This window comes from Bubalus kerabau, chromosome 1 (assembly GCF_029407905.1).
Source record: "Bubalus kerabau isolate K-KA32 ecotype Philippines breed swamp buffalo chromosome 1, PCC_UOA_SB_1v2, whole genome shotgun sequence".
In the NCBI taxonomy this organism is placed as follows: Eukaryota; Metazoa; Chordata; class Mammalia; order Artiodactyla; family Bovidae; genus Bubalus; species Bubalus kerabau.
In genome coordinates, this window is record NC_073624.1 from 26,675,711 (window position 1) to 26,697,873 (window position 22,163).

Consider the following 22,163-nt stretch of genomic DNA (forward strand, 5'->3'; position numbering starts at 1 on the left):
TGGAGAAGGAAATGGAAACCCACTCCAGTGTTCTTGCCTAGAGAATCCGAGGAACAGAGGAGCCTGGTGGGCTGTCGTCTATGGGGTCGCACAGAGTCGGACACGACTGAAGCGACTTAGCAGCAGCAGCAGCAGCAGACCATGAAATGTTTGCACCTTGTTTTATGTCCCTGGATATGTTCCAGAGACTCCTAGTTTATAGTCTATGGGATCCTGAAAAGAATTTGTATCCTACTGTTGTATGAAAATTGTATAAATCTTAATTATATTGAATTGGTTCATGGTGCTTTTCAGGTCTACTATATCCTTCTACTTTTCTGTATATTCATTCTATTAACTTTTGAGAGTTTGACATTGAAACTCCAACTAAAAATCTTAATTTATCTACTTAAAAAATAATTGTACTATGTAGTGGAACTATATGTAACTTTGTTCTGTATTTTCCAAGTCTCCTGTAAATGTGTTATCATACATTCATAATTTAAAAAAATAAAAAAGAAAGAGAAAAAAAATCATACATTTCTGAGTTCTATCACAGACCTGTTACAACTGGAAACTGCTAGGTTTGGGAAGAAGAGAAATTTTTAACAAGGTCCCTAGGAGATTCTCACCAGAAACCATAAAGAAATCTAGCTGGGTAGAAAGAATGAGGGAGCAGGTGGAAAGGATGAAGATGGATAATCTGATTTCATGATGAATTGATTCAATTAAAACAGTTTCCTCAACCTTGGCTGTGTATTTTAATCACCTGAGGAGCTTATTTAAACTCCTGATGACACCCTGCGCCCAGATCAATTACATCACACTCTCTTGGGTAGGACTCCGGCATCAGTAGTTTGCAAATATCCCCAGGTGATTTCAATGTGCAGCCAAGTAGAGAACCACCACATTAAAGGCTAAATACCAGGGGCCTAGTTTTATCTTCATGAGCTCACATTTCATCTGTCACACATACAGTTTCGTCTGCTCTTAGTAATAGATCTGGGAAGGAATGAAAAAGGGCAAGATTGAAATCATTTATTATTTCCTGCTCTTTTCCCACATTGGGTGGTTTAGATCAAGCAATCAGTGGCCACACTTTCATTATCTTCACTCTACCCCAGAGGTCCCCAACATTTTTGGCACCAGGCACTGGTTTCATGGAAGATAACTTTTCTATGGACTGGGCGGGGGTGGGGGTGGGGGATGGTATGGTTTCGAGATGAATCAACGACGGTACATTTACTGTGCACTATATTTCTATCGGAGAAGGCGATGGCACCCACTCCAGTGCTCTTGCCTGGAAAATCCTGTAGCCGGAGGAGCCTGGTGGGTTGCAATCCATGGGGTCGCTAAGAGTCTGGCACGACTGAGCGACTTCACTTTCACTTTTCACTTTCATGCCCTGGAGATGGAAATGGCAACCCACTCCAGTGTTCTTGCCTGGAGAAGCCCAGGGACGGGGGAGCCTGGTGGGCTGCCGTCTATGGGGTCGCACAGAGTTGGACACGACTGAAGCAACCTGGCAGCTTATTTCTATTTTGTGGCAATCTCAGGATACTCTGCCCTGACTTTAGGGTTAGGGTTCACGCTACTATGAGAATTGAATGCTGCTGCTGATTTGAAAGGAGGCAGAACTTGGGTGGTAACGTGAGCAAGGAGGAATGGCTGTAAATACAGATGAAGCTTTGCTAGCTGCCCCCCAGCCCTGCCTCACCTCCCGCTGTGTGGCCTGGTGTGGGGGGTTTGGGACCACTACTCCACCCCATCTTAGTCCTAGGCTTTATTTAGCTTCACTAGGTGTCTGAGTCCTTGACTTAACGAAACTACAGAAAGAGCTAGAAGGAACTGCAGGAATCATCTACAGAAAATTCATTCCAATTTTACGAGCAACAAAATTGGTAACCATAACTAGCTGTTATTAGATCCTAGTCTAGAAACTGGATCTCTGAGAGCTATTTTTCTCACTCTGCATTGTATCTACCTCCAAACATGGGAAATCTAAAATTCAATCTTACTGGGTAACTGTATGTTACTTTTCTCTTGATCCTGAATTATACTCTGATTCAGCCAAAGTTCCTGATCTTACGATTTTTAAAACTCTAAGGAACTTGCTGATGTTAAGAATTATCCAGGGGTTTTAAGATCCTCAGGATTCTCCTAGACTTCTAAATTCTAATTACCTGCAGAAGAGTACAGGAACTATATTTTTTTAACAGATATGATCAGTCAGAATCTATTTTCTAATCAAGCTCGTTTTGCCCTTGAACATAGTACTTAGCTTTTCAAGTTGATTATTTCTCGAGAAAATGGTCTGTTCATCTCCATATCATTTTAATTTTTTGGAGTTAGGTATTATAGTCTGTGATTTTTCATTAGAAAAGGCATTCTCATACTTAGCTACCACTGAATGTCAACTATTATTAGAAAAAACTGAAGTTAGTGGGGAAAAGTAAAAATGTCCACCATACCCAAATATCTTGGCCAGCGTATTCTCAATTTTCTTGAAATCTGGCCTCTTTTCTGGATCTTCCTCCCAGCAGTTTTTGACAAGTAGATAGACCTGGAAGAAAGAAGAGAGCAAACTGAAGTAACTCAGCAAAAGACAAATGCCATATGGTATCACTTATATGTGAAGTCTAAAATATGACATAAATGAACCTATCTATGAAAGAGAAAGACTCACGGGCTTAGAGAACACAGCTGTGGTTGCCAAAGGAGCAGGGAGAGGGAAGGACTGGGAGTGTGGTGTTGGTAGATGCAAACTATTACCTTTAAAACAGATAAAAACAAGGGCTTACTATAGATAGCAGAGGGAACTATAGCCAATCCCCTTGGGATAAACTATAACAGAAAAGAATATGAAAAAGAATGTATAAATGAGTCCTTTGCTCTACAGCAGAGATTGGCACAAAATTGCAGATCAGCTGTACTTCAAATAAATAAATAAGAGGTGGATTAGTTTAGAGGGTGGTATCCTATACTATTCTGTTCCGTGATGTCAGCAACTGAAGCAGGGAATATTTTTAAAACATCTCAACTCTCACGAGTATGAAATGGCCCGGTTCCCTGCGGTCATCATTGCCTACACTACTTGGCCGCACCCTTTCTTTCCATACTAGACTAAGGAAAAACGGCAATATTGATTTGGAGGAGGTGGAATGGGAGAGACAAAACGCCTTACGGACATTTTCCGGGTTTGTGCTGGGGACGGGGATAAATAGCTGGGCTTGGTGAGTAGGAGGCGACTCTAAAATGAGAGTGAAGCTCTATGATATTAGTTTTCAACTGTGCCTGACCGTGGGATTGTCTGGGGAGCATTCACAAAATTTCTTAGGACTTCAGGAGCTTCTGAATTAATTGGTTTGTGAAGGGACCTTTTAGGGTTCTCAGATATAGCGAAAAAAAAAAAGTTTAACAGGACACCCAGCTAAACTTGAATTTCAGATTTAAAAATTTAATAATTTTCTTAGCACAAGTATGTCCCAGGTATGACATGGGCAGAGGACATTAATGTATGTACGTTTGTAAGTTTCCCAGCTGCAGTGAAGAGAAAAGAGGAAGGGGGGTGGCCGGGGGTGGGGGGGTGGTGGGAAGGTGGGGATGGGAGGTGGGAGGATGGGAGGGATGGGAGGGTGTGTGTGGGGGGGATGGGTACAGAGGAAGAGGGAAAGGGCAGGAAGCCCATGGAACCATCATCTCATTTGATACCACTTGTTTGCAGCTTTTGTGGGATCAAAAAGCATGCTGAAGACCATTTGCTTTAAGTTTGTTCTTCACTCTGAACACAAACAGGATCACAAATGGTACTAGATGCAGTCCCTGTCTGCATTCTTTTGCTTTACCGAAGAGTCCCCGGGGAAGGAGAGGACCACGGTATAGAACTGTAGTTGTCCGTATTCACCACTAGGTGGTACCCCTGCCTGGGAAAACGATCCGCTGGCTGACTGCCTTAGAGCAAGGGACAGAAGCGCCGACAAGTGAGCTGATGCAGCGTGCATGCGTGCCCAGTTGCTTCAGTCGTGTCCGACTCTGCAATCCCATGGACCGTAGCCCACCAGGCTCCTCGATCAACAGCACATGCTCGTCAGGCCAAGTTTTGGAGTTTCAGACCTGTATTCTATTGGAACCAGAATTCCTCATTTCCAGTTCCAGAACCATCCAGCCGCACGAGTCAATGGACGAGGAGGCAGCTTCGGTGAAAGCTGTTTTAAACGTGGATATACTCAGACTAGAAAGGAGGGTTTGAGAGGAGAGATGCTGATGTGCGGAGACGAATTCCAGGATTCAGAAAAGCAGCAGCAAGGGAAGGGATGAGGAGAAGGCAAGATAGGAGTGGGTGTAGCTCAGAAAACCTTGGGGCACAACTTGCCTTTCATGTTGAAAAACAGAAAGAAATAAAAAAGGCCCATAGTAGAGTCTGACCATAAACCTCATCTAGCAGGTCACTTGCAAACTGAAACAAAATGTTTTTATCTTTATCCTGCAAGGAACAAAAGTTTTTAAAAAAATTTCTTTAAGAACCATAAATATTTAACATTTACTTACCATATGCTGGATTATAAAAGCAGAGATAAAATTCTAAAGAAAAAATTAGAAATTTTTCCCCCCACAGGCCTTAAAGGCCTTTGTGAGGGATTATAAAACAAGTAAATACAGAACATCTCCATTTTCTTCGGAGGAAGGATAGAAAGAGTGAATGTACATTTCTTTATTGTTTCTAGATATTGGCATATTTATTTTATAATCAGGAGGTAGTTTTATAAGCCTAATAACTGTACCACACAGACATCTGCTCTTCTAGCTTCTAAATACTGAGAACGTGATGTGTGCTGGAGGAGCTCTTTTGTGAGTTGGGAGGATGACAGGCTGATAATGGCTCCCAAGGATGTGTCCCAACCCCTGGAACCAGTGAATGCTACCTTACTTGGAAAAAGGTCTTTGCAGGTGTGATTAAGGATCTTGCAATGGGAAGATAATTCTGGATTATCCTTTTAAAAAAAGTTAAAAAAAAAAACCAATTTTATTTTTTAAAAACTTTTTGGCTACATGGTATGTGGTATCTTAGTTCCCTGAGAAGGGACTGAACCATGCCTCCTGCATTGGAAGTACGTAGTCTTAAACACTGAACCACCAGGGAAGTCCCTGGACTGAAACTTCAGTACTTTGGCCACCTGATGTGAAGATCCGGGCTCATCGGAAAAGACCCTGATTCTTGGAAAGACTGAGGACAAAAGGAGAAGAGCGTGGCAGAGGATGAGATGGTTAGATCGCATCACTGACTCAATGGGCATGAATGAGTTTCAGCAAACTTTGGGAGACAGTAGTGAAGGACAGGGAAGCCTGGAGCCCTTCAGTCCACGGGGTCACAAAGAACTGGACACGACTTAGCAACTAAATAACAGCAACAGTCACATGTATCCTCATATAGGAGAGAAGTAGAAGGAGATTAGACAGAAATGGAGAATGTGGCCTGGAGGCAGAGATTAGAGTGTTGTGGCCACAAGCCAAGGCATGTCAAGAGCCACCAGAAGCTCCTGGGAGAAGTGAGGAATGGATTCTCCTCTAGAGCCTCTGGAGGAGGCATGGCCTCTGACAACTCATTTCAGACTTTTGGCCTGCAGAACTGTAAGTGGATATATTTGCTTGGTGTTCATCTGCCGAGTTTGTGCTCCTTTGCTGCTGCAACCCCAAAGAAACTCATGTGGGAGACAATACTCACTTCCAGCTCTTTTTCCTCTGCTGTTTCCAGGAACAGATCGGGGCGGAAGGGTTTCACTCCATTGCAATTCTCCACTCTGAAAATCTTCTCTGATGGGATGAGAACCATTCGAATTACAAGAAAGAATGCAGTGTGAAGAAATTTTAGCAGCAGCCTTCAGACTGAATGGGTTCCCGGACCTGGATGGGGAGCCGGTGGGATTGTGGCAGAGCCTAGGCTAGCACTCAACAAACGGATGTGAATGAATGGATGAGCCACCAGGGGAAGGGGGCTTAGGCCCTCTTACACCCAGGGAGCACTTCAGTTAAAGCTACAAACCCTTTAAAACTTAACTCAAAGACCACTGTCTTAGGGAGGTTTCCTCTGACTGAGATGCTAGCCTGTCCTCCCTACACCCTTCGGCTACCTTCATCCTCCATACTGGTAAGAGCTGGTGCACAGTAAGTACTCAGTGAATCGAGAATTGGATGAATAGAATGAAACATTTCCCCCTAACAAGGACCTACTGTGTAGCACAGAGAACTCTGCTCAATGTTATGTGGCAGCCTGGATGGGAGGGGAGTCTGGGAGAGAATGATACATGTATGTGGATGGCTTAGTCACTTTGCTGTCCACCTAAAACTATCACAACATTGTTAATCGGCTATACTCCAATACAAAATACAAAGTTTAAAAAAAGAATAGTCAAGTTTAATATTCCATGGGGAGTCAGTATAATCTCCAAATCAACTTTATAGAATTTAATAAACTATGCTAACCACCTCCCCCACACACACACATACATACACACATGAGATGGATAGCATCACCGACTCAATGGACATGAACTTGAGCAAACTCCGGGAGACAGTGGAGGATGGGGAGAGCTCGGCGTGCTGCAGTCCATGGGGGTCACAAAGAGTCAGACACGACAGCAACTGAACGACAGCAACAACCCCCCCAACATACACACAAGAGGACATGTGACAAGACTACTACAGATATTCTCTTAGTAAGACCTCAAGGATGTATGTGGTCCTGTTAGTGATCTAGTTCAGGTGTTAAAGACGCATATCTCTTAACGGAATCAGAGGGAAAGCGGGAAATTTTAAGGCCCAGCTCTTTAACTCAGTATTGCAGAGTGGTGGCGGCTGGCAGTAGGGTGTTGTCCTGTGCTTTTCAGAACCGTCTGACGTTCATACCGTCACTGAATCCCTCCAACCACCCTGTGCAGTGTGGAGCACGGGAGTGACACTGCTCTCGCTGACAAGGGGACTGAGACGTGGTCACAGAAACCTCGGGGTCTCAGTCAGCCTAGAATTCCTGCTGGCTCCCAGAGAAGGTCCTCACCTTTCTGGTCCCGACAGCTGAGCGTGTAGAAGGTTTCGCTCCGCTGGATGATCTCCTGGGCGATGATGCCGTAGCTGTACACGTCTCCTTTCTGCGAAACGCCGGCTACGCGGAGATGCTCTGGGGCCGTCCACAAGTCTGTGTGTTCAGCATTGAGACTTTGACGTTGAGGGGGTGAGTAGCCCAGAGATCCCCGACGCGCTTTTCTTTTTAAGTCCCTCCACCACACTAATGCTGGCGATGGGGGCAGAATACACACTTGCCTTCTGAGCTGACTAGATAATGCCAGGATCTGGGTGAGGAAACATGGAATGCCTTCCCTAAAACTGCCTGGGTCATAGTCCTGAAAACCCTCAAGGTCTACCTAGAACAGCGCCTAGGGTACAGGGAGTGCTCAGTAAATATTTGTGGGGTGAATTCAGTAGAATGTAAGAGGCCAAGGATTTAATAGTTTATGGAACATGCAGCATAAACCTATGAAAGCCTTTATAAATATTTTAAAATTATATATTTAATGTAATATAAAACATTGTGTGCATGCCCAGTCACTCAGTCATGTCTGACTCTTTGTGACCCCATGGACTGCTGCCCACCAGGCTCCTCTGTCCATGGGCTCTCCCAGGCAAGAATACCAGCGTGGGTTGCCATTTCCTTGTCCAGGAGATCTTCCTGATCCAGAAATCAAACCCAGGTTTCTTGCATTGCAGGCAGATTCTTTATCACTAAGCCACCTGGGAAGCCCATATAAAATACTACATATATATAAATATTTAATAAATATATACTTACAAATTTTATGTAATATAAAACATATTTCTTTTAGTAAATATAAATATATTTACTATATGTATGTTTGGTGGTGGTGGTTTAATCCCTAAGACATGTCTGACCCTTTTGCAATGTAATGGACTGTAGCCCACCAGGCTTCTCTGTCCATGTGATTCTCCAGCCAAGAATACTGGCGTGGGCAGCCATTCCCTTCTCCAGGGGATCGAATGTGAGCCTCCTGCATTGCAGGTGAATTCTTTACTGACTGAGCTACCAGGGAATCGCCATATATGTATGTTTACTAAAAGGAAATAATGGGCTTTCCAGGTAGCTCAGATGGTAACGAATCTGCCTGCAATGCAGGAGACACGGGCTCAATCCCTGGGTAGGAAAGATCCCCTGGAGAAGTGAATGGCAACCCACAACAGTATTTTTACTAAAAGAAAATAAAGACAGCACACTTAAACAGAGAGACAGTCACTAATAGTTTCCAGATGTGATACAGTAGCAGCCACGAGGTCAGCTATTGCACAGATGCGCTTTCTTTGGTTTCTGTGGTATTCTTTTTTAAAAAAAGCTTCGCTTTACTCACATTTTACTAGCGTGCGAGCTATTACTAGTGCTTCGCATCAAGTTCATTTCAAGAGTGAAGCACTCCTGTGTCTGGCTCCTACAGCCACTTGGGTTTGGGACCCCCCATTACATATCTTATTTTCAATAATGGGGGCATACAATTAATTATTCTCCAACATCCCTTGGGAGTTTTCCAGGATCACCTAGCTCCCTGTAGACTTCTTAAGATTTCTACCTTAAGCAGTTTCAATTAAATAAATCAACAGATTCGTGTGTTTAGGTATAGTGAGATGCTTATGATAAAGCACACTTTCCCCATTTGGCTTTCCATCCAAGTGTTCACTGCCTTTTCAGATTTATGTCTTGTGAAGTTATGTGGCTTGTGATTCATTAAAAATGGATCCTAATGGTTGTGCTTGTAGGAGAGGGAAGTAAATCTACTTATGCTAAGATTTCAGGTAACTGACCCCACAGATAGGCTCATATAACTGGATGTTCAGGAGGGTGGGCTTGGATCTGCAATTCATCTGATTTTGTGTCGTGGTGAGTCATTTCATGAAGGGCCTTTGCTCACTCCACGATGAACCCTGGCACACAGCAGGTTCTCAATAAGCACTAACCGGACTTAGTCTAATGTCTTAGCATCCCTGACATAGCTAAAGAAGTGGGTGCGGGATTGTAATTTTTCGTCTATTATGGAAAACTAAAAGGAGTGAAAAAATAGAATTAGAGGTAGAATTTAGTTTTTGAGGAATTTAGTGGTATTTTGAGACATATATGAGTCCTAGCCCTCTGAGGCTGTTTAACCCTGAGCTCTAATGACGGCAAACGTTCAACATGAAAAGCCCTTGATACTTTACAAATAGGTTTTTTTGACCCCCATCACCACTCCTGAAAGGGATAAATAAGAATATACTTTACCGATAAGACTTTTTTCTAAGCATCATCATTTCTTATCATTATCACAGATAAATGAATGATGTCTAGAATTTGGAAAGGGGTCTTCAGTCTTATACTCTATTTTTTTGGGCAATTCTCTTAGCCTCTCTGAACTTTAGTTCTGTCTTCTGTAAAAGAGGAGGGTTCAATAAGGGGATTTCTGAGGCTTAGGTTCAATTAGGGGATTTCATAGGATTTCCTATGGCTCTAACTTTCTGTATTTTTCCACACAGTCCTGCCACAAGCCAATAACTCCTTCATGATTTCTCCCTTAAATCAAGGGACACACAGATGAAGGAAACCCACAGAGGAGATCTGTTCAACTTGACAAGCACACGCTGAACACGAGAACGGGGTAATGCTGGGGAATGAGCCAGCTACTGCCTCTTACGGAAGTGTTTTTTCTGGTCAGTATCACCATTTCCTGAACACTTTACATGAACTTTTGCAAAAATTAAAAAAGAAAAGTGTTTAAGTGGGAAACTAGTGAAAATTTCATTCATGACAGACCTTTTCTTGGAGGCAAAATGGAATTGCAGCCAAAATCGGTGATCTTCACCACCATTCTACTGTCCACCACGCAGTTGGTCGATTTCAGACGGCCGTGGACTTCTGTCTTACTGGAGTGCAGGTATGACATTCCCTGTAGTTTTTCAGATGACAGGAAAACAAAGAGATATGACGCTGCTCAGCTGCTCTGTCCTTTTCAGGGAAGAGATGACTTGGTGAAATCATTTCAACATGTGGACAGAATCACCGTCAAGTTTTAAATTTAACTCCATTAACTTTATAAAATATTGTTAAAGCCCTAATATTTGCCTAAGTACTGCATACAGTTTTGAAGGTCTAAAGACTCTGGTTAAGTAGTTGCAGACAATATGAAGCAAAGATTGATCCTATTTTTTTTTTTTTTAAGTGTTTTTGCTTACCACTTATTCAGTCTGTGACCTTGGGTATGTCTCTGGTTCTCTGCTACCTCAATATGAATATGAAAATAATATGAATAATAAGGCTTTGCCTTCCTGAAGGGAGAGGTTAGGTTAGATTATTTCTTAAAATCTAATTGCTTTCCATCTATTTTGAAACAATTTTTCATTCAGTTTTGAAAGAGGAAGTTCTTTTTTGGCTGTTGTGTCTCCCCCTGGTGGCCAGAGGTGGTGGTACTGCAGACACTAGTGTTCAGCCTTGGTCCTGGGAGTGAACTGAGGCAAATAAGATATTGTACTACGTTTTTTCCCCCAACTGATTCCGATGCTATGTGTCTTTCAGATGATTTAAGACTGTATCAGATACCTCACTCCTGGGACTGGTTTTTATTCATTGTTGAATGGGGCCCTAGTTACTGGTATCCACTTCCTTTTCATAGCATGTCTAGGAAATATACATGTCCACATTTTTTATTGCCTCATGCAAGATGAATGCCTGCCCTTATATTTTCTCTTACATTAAGGTGAAGATTCAGTTATCTTCCCTGAAACTTTATGTGATTTTTTTTTTACTTCCAGCAAATCTATGAAAATGTGTGCCTGCAACCCAGTGTAGAAAGAATTTAATAATAAAAATAATAAGTCAGTATATATATATTGAATACTTGCTTGGCAGGCCTTATACAAAGCCCATGTGTTGTTTCGTAAAATCTTCACAAAAGCCCTATGATACAGGCACTCTTTCATTATCATTTTATATATGAAGAAACCGACATGATAGCGGGCTAGGTCTGTTTTCCAGATTTAACTTTCATAAATATCTTTCATGTCTGTGGGTCTCTTACCTTAGCAATGTCATACAAGACAGAGATCTTAAACTCCCAGTCCATGAATGTACCATCAGGGTAAGAAATTGTGTCATTTAAAACTTCCTGAGCAGGAGAAAAAGAAAAGGAAGATGAGTTGTCTAAAGGATACCACTGTGGAGAGATTCTTACAGGCAAATAATGATCTTCTTTTGTTTTTTATTTTTTAACATTTTGATCACACCCCAAGGCATGTGGGATCTTAGTTGCCCAACCAGGGATTGAACCCATGCCCACTGTGGTAGAAGCGTGAAGTATTAACTAGTGGACCACCAGGGAATGATCTTCTAATCATGAGTCCTTGGGCTCAGAAACAAGCTGGAACGCCATTGTCCTGGTTTTCTTGAACATAGGTTTCTTTTCTCTCTAAGAAACACCGGGTGGTTCTTTATCACAAGGAGATGAGCACGAGATGCCCACAGATCCCAAATCCTGGTTCTTCACCAGATAGCAGTAAAGCAATGAGCAGGTACCTGCCAGGAGAGTGGGCTGGTGAGCCTGATTCACAAGTGCCTGGGTTGCAGGCTCTGTATCATCAAAATTACAATCGTGTTTTCAAATAAGGAATTGCTATCAGGAAATCCCTTAGCTAGGATTTCATTTTTACTTACAAGACCAATTGCATCAATTGGTTTAATAGCTCTAAGTGTTCCGTCCGTTTATTAAGTCCTCTGTCATTAAGACAGAGCTCTTGAATTTCTGCATTAACTGTATGACCTAGAGTTTTGAACTCATAGTATTAAGGTGGTGATGGTTCTATCAAGATACAGGGTATTTAAACTAAGCTAATTCTTCACAGTAAAACTCTAAGCAGGACCCTAACTGAAAACCTAACAACAGTTTCTTATCTGGGGAAAAAGCCCAGTTTTAACTTAGGTACTATACCAGTAATTTCCAAAAAAGGGCCCAAAGTCATTGTTGTTTCAGATGAGGTTGCTGAAGCAGTGGGTAACCAGTCAGTTTAAGGGAGGGGAGTTATGAGTAGACAGACTCTTCCCTTAGCACCTGATATATGGCTTTTGTTTATTTGTTTATTATCTCCTCTCCCTATGAAAATGTCCTCTGTGATAATCTTCACTTACTGGTGTATCTAAATTTTTTGTCACGTTGAAATCAAATGATTAAGATATGGTCTAGCCCTCATATGGAAAGTATTTCTAATTTTGAGAGACTTGAAATTATTACGAATGTGTGTTTATTTTACTGTATCAGCAGCAATTTAAATGAACATTTTCAGCACCAATTAAAATGATCTTATATAGCTTTTCTCCAAAGACCTTTTGATATGATGCATTAGAGTAATATTTTTTCCATTCATAGAAATAACCATATCTAACTGTATTATGCTTTTCATATATGACTTGGCTTAGAGTTACCTGTATTGTGTTTATAATTTTTCCATTTATATTGATAAATGACATTAGTCTTTAATCACATTTTAGTATCAACTTTATGCTAGCCTTGTTGAATGTTAAATGAATTTAGAAGATGTTCATGTTTTTCTTTAACTTTAGAACAGTGTTTATATACACAATCAGAATTATTCATTGAAGTTTAGAAAAATTAAACTGAATCTGGTTTTCTTTGTAATGGAAATGTTAATGTCTTCTACCATTATTGACTTCCTTAAGTTTTTACTTGAGTCAAGTTTTCATAATTATATTGCTTCTGAAATTTTTCCCTTTTTTAGACTTTATAATTTAATAGTCATGATATATTCTTTCAGAATTGAAAGCATCTTTTTCATAGCTTTATTTTTTATTTTCATTTTATTTTTATGCTTGCTTTAAAGATTTAATTAGAAGTATAAGAGGCTTGTACATTTTGTAGTTTTTTAAAAATAAACAACTCAAGAATGCACTTTAGAATTTTATCAGTTTTATAATAATTGAATTGTGGTTTCCTTTCCTTTAGGCCATAGTTATTCTAAACTTTGCATTGAATATTTAGATTATTTTTTAAAAGAGAGAACAGCATTTAAGGCTATGATTTTTTTCCCTTGAGGATACATTTGAGTTTATGCCATAATACATTTTTAAAGCTACATATTTTTTCTAATAACCATCTAGTTTCCTCTTAATACAAAAGCAAATATGCAAGTAAAATAAAATGAAAGGAGAGGCAATCACTTTTCCACATTTCCACATTTGTTCTTTGTTTTTTCAAGTCTACACTCCTGAATATTTTTTAGCTAGTTAGCTCAGCTGGTAAAGAATCCGCCTGCAATGCAGGAGACCCCAGTTCAATTTCTGAGTCAAGAAGATGCCCTGGAGAAGGGATAGGCTAGTAGCTCAGCTGGTAAAGAATCCGCCTGCAATGTGAGAGTCCTGGGTTCGATCCCTAGGTTGGGAAGATCTCCTGTAGAAGGGAACAGCTACCCACTCCAGTATTTTGGCCTAGTGAATTCCATGGACAGAGGAGCCTGGCAGACTACAGTCCACGGGGTCCCAAAGAGTTGGACATGACTGAGTGACTTTCATTTCACTTATAATGATATAATAAGGATAAATGGACAAAATCTGAGTGATCTAGTTTGATAAGCATATGGGCCCATACACTTTTCCTGATAACTCTCTGCTGTTATTACTTCACTGAGTGAGCATTTAAAATTTCTACTACACTTTTTTTTTGCACATGGTTGGCTGGTTAGGAAATTGGAAATGATTCTGATTCCTTACCCGGAGGGATCCCCTCTCACAGTACTCAGTCACCCCAAAGATCGTGGAATCAAGCTTCACCGTGCCGTAGAACTTGGTTAGGTTGTAATAGTCAATCTGAAGCAACTAAGACATAACACACTCATTTACAAAGCAGCTCAGCCAGAAAAGAGCACCTGATTAAAAACTAATAATATACTAATAAAACAGACTGTGTCTCAGGTCTCTGGGAAGATATACTACTGGTCTTGATACAATGAAGCATCCGTGCGTCTCCTTCTGCACTTGGCATTAATCTGACCTCATGGCCTTTCTTTTGTCGGCAAGAGGACCTGAATACAAACCTTTGACTACTCTCCCATCACATCAGGACCACTTTCTAGGACACGCCAGCATGTCCTGCACCATCAAACATCTTTGACAAAATTTGGGGGGAGAATTTTCAACAAGAAGTATAGTCACGCATTCCTGGTCTGCAGGCTTCTCTATCAGGACTCCCTAATAACACCTTGCTCCACCAGGGACCTCAATGCTTAGGAAAAACGGAGTAAAGTTATTTCTCACTTAAAGGTCTTAAGTAAGCATACCTTGTTCAATTCTATCTTCTGTTTCTCATTGAAGTTGCCATCATTGTGCTTGAGATCCTTTAGAATCACTCTCTGCAAAGATCAATTGAATTAAGGAGATAGTGTAGCATGACTGCTATATGCATGTTATAATCATCTGCTCACATGACTATCTTCCCACTCTACTGTAAGCTCTTGAAAGCGGTAACATTCTTTTTACTGCTGTTTATATCCCTGGTGCCTAGTGCCTGGGATGTGGCAGGTTCATATGAGAATGTTTCTTTAAAATGATTAAGTGAACAAAGGAGGAAGGAAGGAAGGAAAGAAGGGAGGTAAGGAGGAAGGAGGGGAAATACAAAACCCTGCTATGGGATTGTCACACCCCCACCGCAGTGATTCAAAATACAATACAGGGTTGCAGACTGCTCTGAATCTATTATTTTTCCTTTTCCTTCCTACACTCTCCCCCTCTTAAAAATTTTATTTTTTCCTTCAGTATACCCAGGACTTGAGAATATTGTAAGCGGTGAAGCAGAGCCCTGCCCAGCCCTGTGAAAGGCTCTAACAGCACCCCTTGGGTCAGCCCCGGGACCCAGGCCATCACACTGCTGACATCAGAGCTGGGGCCACAACAAGTCAGAAGGCCCAGCACGTATCCCTGACTGGGAGTTTAGAAAAGCAAAGGAGACTAGTCACCTTTTTGTCGTATTTGCACTGTCGCAGTCTCTGGATTGTGTCTCGCCTCTTGTCATCATCGATCTGGCACAAGAACAAGCTAATTATTCCAGAGGCTCCATGTCTTGGCTCCCCACCTGCCGGTCAGAGGCTGAGAGAGACTGCCTGTGTCCACTGCAGTTGGTTCACAGCATGCCAGGCAGGCTCAGAAAAACCGTTATTAATTGTCCAGTGTCCCCTCTCATGCTCCCCTCCCCACTCCAACGGTACCTTCCTTCCAAGTATCCACCAGCCGCACACTTAACTCTGGGTTTTCTCCCCTTTCTTCTCGTAGCCTATTTCAGCCAGAGACTTCCTTTGCTTCCTTCCCGCCCAGCCCCCCAAACTAGTGGGAACCATTGCCTGTAGCTACGGACAGATGCTCTCAGGGAATCATGTTTGGCATCTGAGTTGTGAACTCATGCTTCAAGGCCCAAGTAGCAGTGCAAGTGAGGACACCTTGCTGGGGCTTAAGGAGTCAGCCACATCAGCTCGGGGTTCAGCCTGGAGTTGCGAGATCAGCTGGTTTGTCAACAGAAGCCAGTCATTTATTTGGCGGTGCTGGGTCTTAGTTGCAGCATGGGGGATCTAGTTCTAGGCGTGGCCTGTGGGATCTAGTTCTCTGGCCAGGTATTGAACCTGGGCCCCCTGTATTGGGAGCTCAGAGTCTTAGCCCCTGGACCATCAGGGAAATCCCAGTAATTAATTTGAAAAGAAGTTAAATATTGACTGAAACACAAAACACACACACACACACACACACACACCCTTGAGGCTCTTGCTCTGCTACTTGAAAGGCAAAAAAGATTATGAACCATTGCATCTTTCCATTCAATTCTTATAAAAACCTGTGATGTATTATATTTGTTAAAAGTTACCTCATAGGGACATTTTGAAAATGTGAGTGAAATAAGTAATATCCAATTCCATGCATGACGCCTGGCACAGCGCAGATTAATAAACATCACTTGTCTCCCCTTCTCCTGTTTCTCGTTTTATTTGTGAGGTACAAAGGGTTACACAGCACCATGTGTCACCCGAGAATCTACGGAACCTGAGTGTGACTTCTCATCTAGTGTTCTTTTTACCCTCTCAAGCCTTGATTGCCTCATTTAAACCATTTGAACCTCAGTCCCTTATTTGGGCAATCCTAACTTACAGGGATACTTCAGGATCAAATGAGACCACGGTGGTGACACTTTCTTACAAGCAAAGGTGTTTTATCCTCAAATGAATCCTCTGCATCTTTATCATTATTTTCCGTCTGCTGCCTTCCCCTCGAACTTTGCTGACATCTCTCCCTCTGGCTGCCTTGGTTTGCTTGACCCTCTCCATTCTAGCCTGAGATATGTTCTTCATGATCTCGCCCCTGAGTCTTGCTTCCTGACCCAGAGCTCGAACCATTGCCTGTCCAGTCACGTGGCATTTTCCCCTCTCCTGACTCTGGTCGATCCCCGTGGGTCTTCTTCCGGTCCTGTCTGATTCTCAGCACTGGTAAACCTCTTCTTACAGCTAATCCCTGGTCGCCTGCTCCCCAGCTGGTCTGTAACTCGGCATAACAATGAGTCCCCATGCTCTGAATCACTTCTAACCTTCCTCCTCATGGCAACTTGTCCCAAAGACCTCCTCCTTAGCCAGGTGAGCGACTAATGATGAATTAACTCATAAAAATTATGTCATATCCAACAAGGGGTAGATGAGTTATACTCTTAGGAGTATTTACATTTTAACAAAACACACAGCAACACGATGTTTTAGGTTAACTCAAAAGAATAAAGTGTAGTACAGGGTTCTGAGGCGGTGGGGGAGGCTTGTGAGGGGTGGAGCCATGGCGGGACCTGGGCAGAAGTGAACCATGGGGGTGGGAGCTCAACCTAGAGTCACACCAGAGACGGGGACCACTCACTCCTTCTAGAGGTCTCCTCCTCCCTTCCTAGGGTACTGCCACTAAGTCATTCAGGTCAATGAATTCTCTCTTTGAAAATCCAATGATCTTACAATCATTTACAATTACAGTCATAGGTTTTGATGAGAATCAAATGGAAAGATGCAGTGTGAAATGTAAATGATTGTAAGATTATTGGATTTTCAAAGAGTATTCATTGATTTCTTCCTGACACGTGCCTGAGATAGACTGATCTTTTCTTAATTTAAAAATTTTTAAAAAATCATTTATTTTTTTGGTCGCACTGCAAAGCATGGGGGAATCTTAGTTTCCTGACCAGGACCTAAACCTGTGCCCACTGCAGTGGAAGTGTGGTGTCCTAACCACTGGACTGCTGGGGGAGTTCCTGGTCTTTGTCAATAGCATTTTTATTTTTGTGGCTTGGCATGTAATAGGAGTGTTACTTTGGTGCATGGACCATTTCTGGAGGAAAGGGAGGCCTAGTCCTCACTCAGCCATGAGGGGCTCTGAGCCATTAGAGTGCCCTGTGCAGGATTTGGGGTGGGGTGCCCAGAGAGGTGGTGGAAAGGCTCCAAACACAAACCTGACTCATGTGGCAATTTTATTTTTGCTGATTTTAAGGAGGGAGGTGTCTCAAGTCACACTGTCCTGTCGGCTCGGCCCTATTCCGAGGGACCCCACTCATTCCTTCATGTGGAGGTTCTGGGACTCCCACCTCCCCCTAGTTTGCTTTGGTATAAAACCTCTGGGATTTCCCTAGTGGTCCGGTAGTTGAGAATCTGCCCTGCCAACGCAGGGAACACGGGTTTGATGCCTGGTCTGGGAGGATCTCACATGCCATGGAGCAACTAAGCCTGGGTGCCCCAACTACTGAGCCTGTGCCTGAGAGCCTGTGCTCTGTAACAAGAGAAGCCTCCTCAATGAGAAGCCCAAGCACCGGAACTAGAGGGTAGCCCTCGCTCGCTGCAACTAGAGAAAGCCCACGAGCAGCAACGAAGACCCAGGGCAGTCAGAAATGAATTAAAATCCGAAAAAAACCCAGAAAACCTCTGATGGTTAAGTGTTAGTGTCACACTTACACAGGGTGGATTCAGACTGTGCCCCGTTCGTGAAATTCTAGCCCCGTTGCCTCAAAGAGCTCAGAAACACTGAAACAGGTCCAGGCATCGGGCACATGAGAAATGCTCAGAAGAGCTGGCGGGTTACATCTGCAGTAACCTGATTCCCTAGTGTGTGTGACCCGGCCCCGCTGCTCGACTCTTTGTCCTTCATTTTCCTCATCAGCAAAGTTAGGATGATAAAGTTCATCTCCTGAGGTCCTGGTGAGGAGGAGATAAGACCACGCAGGTCCCGAGTTAACCGCGGCCCATGGGAGGCGGTATTGCTGGTGGCTGCTGAGCCTTCCTGGCTGAGCGCAAGTGTGGGCAAAGGATTCTTTCTTCAGCAGTGAGAAAGTGAGTCACATGTTCTGAGTGTGAGAGAGTAGTTCCCCCAGGTTTAGGGGAACTCAGATGCCCTACCCATTCCTACATCCCTTCCATGACAAATCCTCCCTGTCTGCACGCCTATTCTGGGTCATATGCAAAAAATGAGTAACACACCATACCACAGCCTCCACCAAAGTGTTCGCTGGATCAAGTAGCACCATGAAGAATCAAGGGAAAGGCAGGAAACTGAGAATTCTAACATCTAGGTCTTGGATTCTGAAACAAATGACCCTGCCCGGCACATTCTGTACCATGGACCAAAGTCTCCTCAGATCCCTGGGGAGTTGCGCCAGCCCACGCAGGCTTCCCCAGGTCAGGGGTGCCTTACCTTTAGGCTAACGTGGTTGGTCTCATTGGACTCCAGAGGAAAGATGTCTTCAGGAGGAATGTGGGACCACTTCTTCTGACGAAGCGCGTGTTCTCTCTTATATTTTCTGTGAAAGGAACACAACCAGCCCACGGGCTTTTATTATGCTCTTTTATTATGCCATTCCATTTCCGACCATTAGTTGACATCTACAGCTCTGATGGGTGCTTCCCCGATGGCCCAGCAGATAAAGAATCTGCCTGCAATGCAGGAAACATGGGAGACTCAGTTTGATTCCTGGGTTGGGAAGATCCCCTGGAGGAGAACATGCAACCCACTCCAGTATTCTTGCTTGGAAAATCCCACAGCCAGAGGAGCCTGGTGGACTACAGTCCACAGGGTTGCAAAAAGATTCAGTCAGGACTTAACAACACAGCCTCTTCAGCCTGAAAGTATGTAATACTTAACTAAATGCTTAACAACAACAATACTTAAATATCTAACTAAACAACGACAACAATACTTAACTAAATACTTAACTAAACAACAACAACAAAGCCTCTTCAGCCTGAAAGTATGTAATAGAGCGACTTTGAAATTTCCCATAATGTATTAATAAAAGAGCAGAAATAGCCATTTCCACCTACAGAATGCCAATTTTATGGTCATTATACGGACTTTATTTCAATTCCCCACAACAGTTCAGATGAGGATACTGAAGCCAAGTAACATGTTTAAGTTGCTAATAACACAGTTAAGATCACACAACTGGTTAATCTCAGAACTGAGATTTGAGTTCATGTGTCTCAGGAAGACTCCCTGGAGGAGGGCATGGCAACCCACTCCAGTATTCCTGCTTGGAGAAACCCATGGACAGAGGAGCCTGGTGGGCTACGGTCCATAGGGACGCAAAGAGTTGGACATGACTCAAGCAACTTAGCACAAACACATGCATGTCTCTGATGGCAAGCTCTAATTCATCCACTCAGTAGTCGTCTGCCTTAGATAGACTTTTTGATGCAGAATGCCTTTATAATCTTAGCTCTGTCCAGAGACCTTCCTGTGAATGTATACTATCAACAGGCATCAGATGCCCCGCTCTCACCCACCCCTCTGCCTGAGAGATGAGCACCGCAGGTTAGCCGGCAGGTACCTGAGCACCAGGAGAGCGATGAGAAGCAGCAGGACCACCGTCCCCGCGAGCGTGAAGACGGCAATCATCAGCATTTGAGGGCCTGTGGCAGAAAAGACGGTAAAACTACACTAGGAAGGACCCCGGAAAAGAGAACAAATGCATTTCCCAAGATTCTAGTTGTATAGGACAATTTCAGCAAGTGGAAAAGGACAGATCTTTTAAGATACCTGTTTCTTAGATAAAGACAAACGTCATATGATAACACTTGTATTTGTAATCTAAAAAAGCCAAAATGATACACAGACTTCCCTAGTGACCCAGTGGTGAAGTGGAAGACTTCACCTTCCAATGTAGGGGGTGTGGGTTTGATCCCTGGTCGGAGAGCTAAGATCCCATATGCCTCGTGGCCAAAACCCAAAACATAAAGCTTAAGTAATATATTAAAAAATTCATTAAAGGCTTTAAAAATGGCCCACATCAAAATGATCTTGAGAAAAAAATTTTAAAAATGATACAAATGAACTTATTTATAAAATAGAAACAGACTCACAGACCCAGAAAGCAAACTTACAGTTACCAAAGGGGAAAGGTGGGAGGGAAGGATAAATGAGAATGAACATATACACAATACTATATATAAAACAGATAATCAACAAGGACCTACTGTATAACACAGGGAACTCAATGTTCTGTAATAACCTACATGGGTGAAGAATCTGAAGAAGAATGGATATATGTATATGTACAACTGAATCATTTTACTGCACACCTGAAACTAACACAAGATTGTAAATCAACTATATGCCAGTATAAAATAAAAATTAAATTTAGGGGTGGGTTGGGATAGGGGGTGGGAAGGAGGTTCAAGATGGGTGGGACATATATCTACTTATGGCTGATTCACTTTGTTGTGTGGCAGAAACCAATACAACACTGTAAAGCAATTATCCTCCAATTAAAAATGAAAATTTTTTAAAAAGTAGGAAAGGTAGGAAGTACTTCAAAAGTAGGAAGTCAAGACATACCTGGAGTAACAGGCAAATTTGGCCTTGGAGTACAAAACAAAGCAAGTCAAAGGCTAACAGAGTTTTGCCAGAGAACACACTGGTCATAGCAAACACCCTCTTCCAACAACACAAGAGAAGACTCTACACATGGACATCACCAGACGGTCAACACCAAAATCAGACTGATTATATTCTTTGCAGCCAAAGATGAAGAAGCTCTATACAGTCAGCAAAAACAAGACTGGGAGCAGACTGTGGCTCAGATCATGAACTCCTTATTGCCAAATTCAGACTTAAATTGAAGAAAGTAGGGAAAACCACTAGACCATTCAGCTATGCAAGCTGCGCGGTTAGTCACTCAGTCGTGTCTGACTCTTTCGACCCCATAGAAGGTAGCCTGCCAGGCTCCTTGGTCCATGGGATTCTCCAGGCAAGAATACTCGAGTGAGTTGCCATTTCCTTCTCCAGGGGATCTTCCTGACCCAGGGATCGAACCCAGGTCCCCTGCATTGCAGTCAGACTCTTTACCAACTGAGCTACAAAGGAAGCCCCCATTCTGGTATGACCTAAATCAAATCCCTTACAATTATACAATGGAAATGACAAATAGATTCAAGGGATTAGGTCTGAAGGACAGACTGCCTGAAGAACTATGGACGGAGGTTTGTGACATTGTACAGGAGGCAGGGATCAAGACCATCCCTAAGAAAAATAAATGCAAAAAGGCAAAATGGTTGCCTGAGGAGGCCTTACAAATAGCTAAGAAAAGAAGAGAAGCTGAAGGCAAAGGAGAAAAGGAAAGATATACTCATTTGAATGCAGAGTTCCAAAGAATAGCAAGGAGAGATAAGAAAGCCTTCTTCAGTGATCAACGTAAAGAAATAGAGGAAAACAATAGAATGGGAAAGACTAGAGATCGCTTCAAGAAAATTAGAGATACCAAGGGAACATTTCAGGCAAAGATGGGCACAATTAAGGACAGAAATGGTATAGACCTAACAGAAGCAGAAGATATTAAGAAGAGCTGGCAAGAATACACAGAAGAACTATTCAAAAAAGATCTTCATGACCCAGATAATCACGATGGTGTGATCACTCACCTAGAGCCAGACATCCTGGAATGCAAAGTCAAGTGGGCCTTAGGAAGCATCACTATGAACAAAGCTAGTGGAGGTGATGGAATTCCAGTTGAGCTATTTCAAATCCTGAAAGATGATGTTGTGAAAGTGCTGCACTCAATATGCCAGCAAATTTGGAAAACTCAGCAGTGGTCACAGGACTG

At 42.6% G+C, this 22,163-nt stretch overlaps 1 protein-coding gene across 1 annotated transcript in view; it reads right to left on the reverse strand.

Moving 5' to 3' along the window:
- The window catches only part of GUCY2C (guanylate cyclase 2C), a gene marked incomplete at its 5' end in the record, with an annotated part of 75,406 nt that overhangs the window by 13,146 nt on the left and 40,097 nt on the right, over nucleotides 1-22,163 (reverse strand). Inside the window, 10 exons of the mRNA XM_055570856.1 lie at nucleotides 2,451-2,542; nucleotides 5,702-5,790; nucleotides 7,031-7,168; nucleotides 9,821-9,953; nucleotides 11,082-11,168; nucleotides 13,781-13,885; nucleotides 14,347-14,418; nucleotides 15,022-15,084; nucleotides 18,761-18,866; nucleotides 19,893-19,974. Coding sequence (XP_055426831.1) covers nucleotides 2,451-2,542; nucleotides 5,702-5,790; nucleotides 7,031-7,168; nucleotides 9,821-9,953; nucleotides 11,082-11,168; nucleotides 13,781-13,885; nucleotides 14,347-14,418; nucleotides 15,022-15,084; nucleotides 18,761-18,866; nucleotides 19,893-19,974 — 967 coding nt within the window. The remainder of the gene's footprint in view (nucleotides 1-2,450; nucleotides 2,543-5,701; nucleotides 5,791-7,030; nucleotides 7,169-9,820; nucleotides 9,954-11,081; nucleotides 11,169-13,780; nucleotides 13,886-14,346; nucleotides 14,419-15,021; nucleotides 15,085-18,760; nucleotides 18,867-19,892; nucleotides 19,975-22,163) is intronic.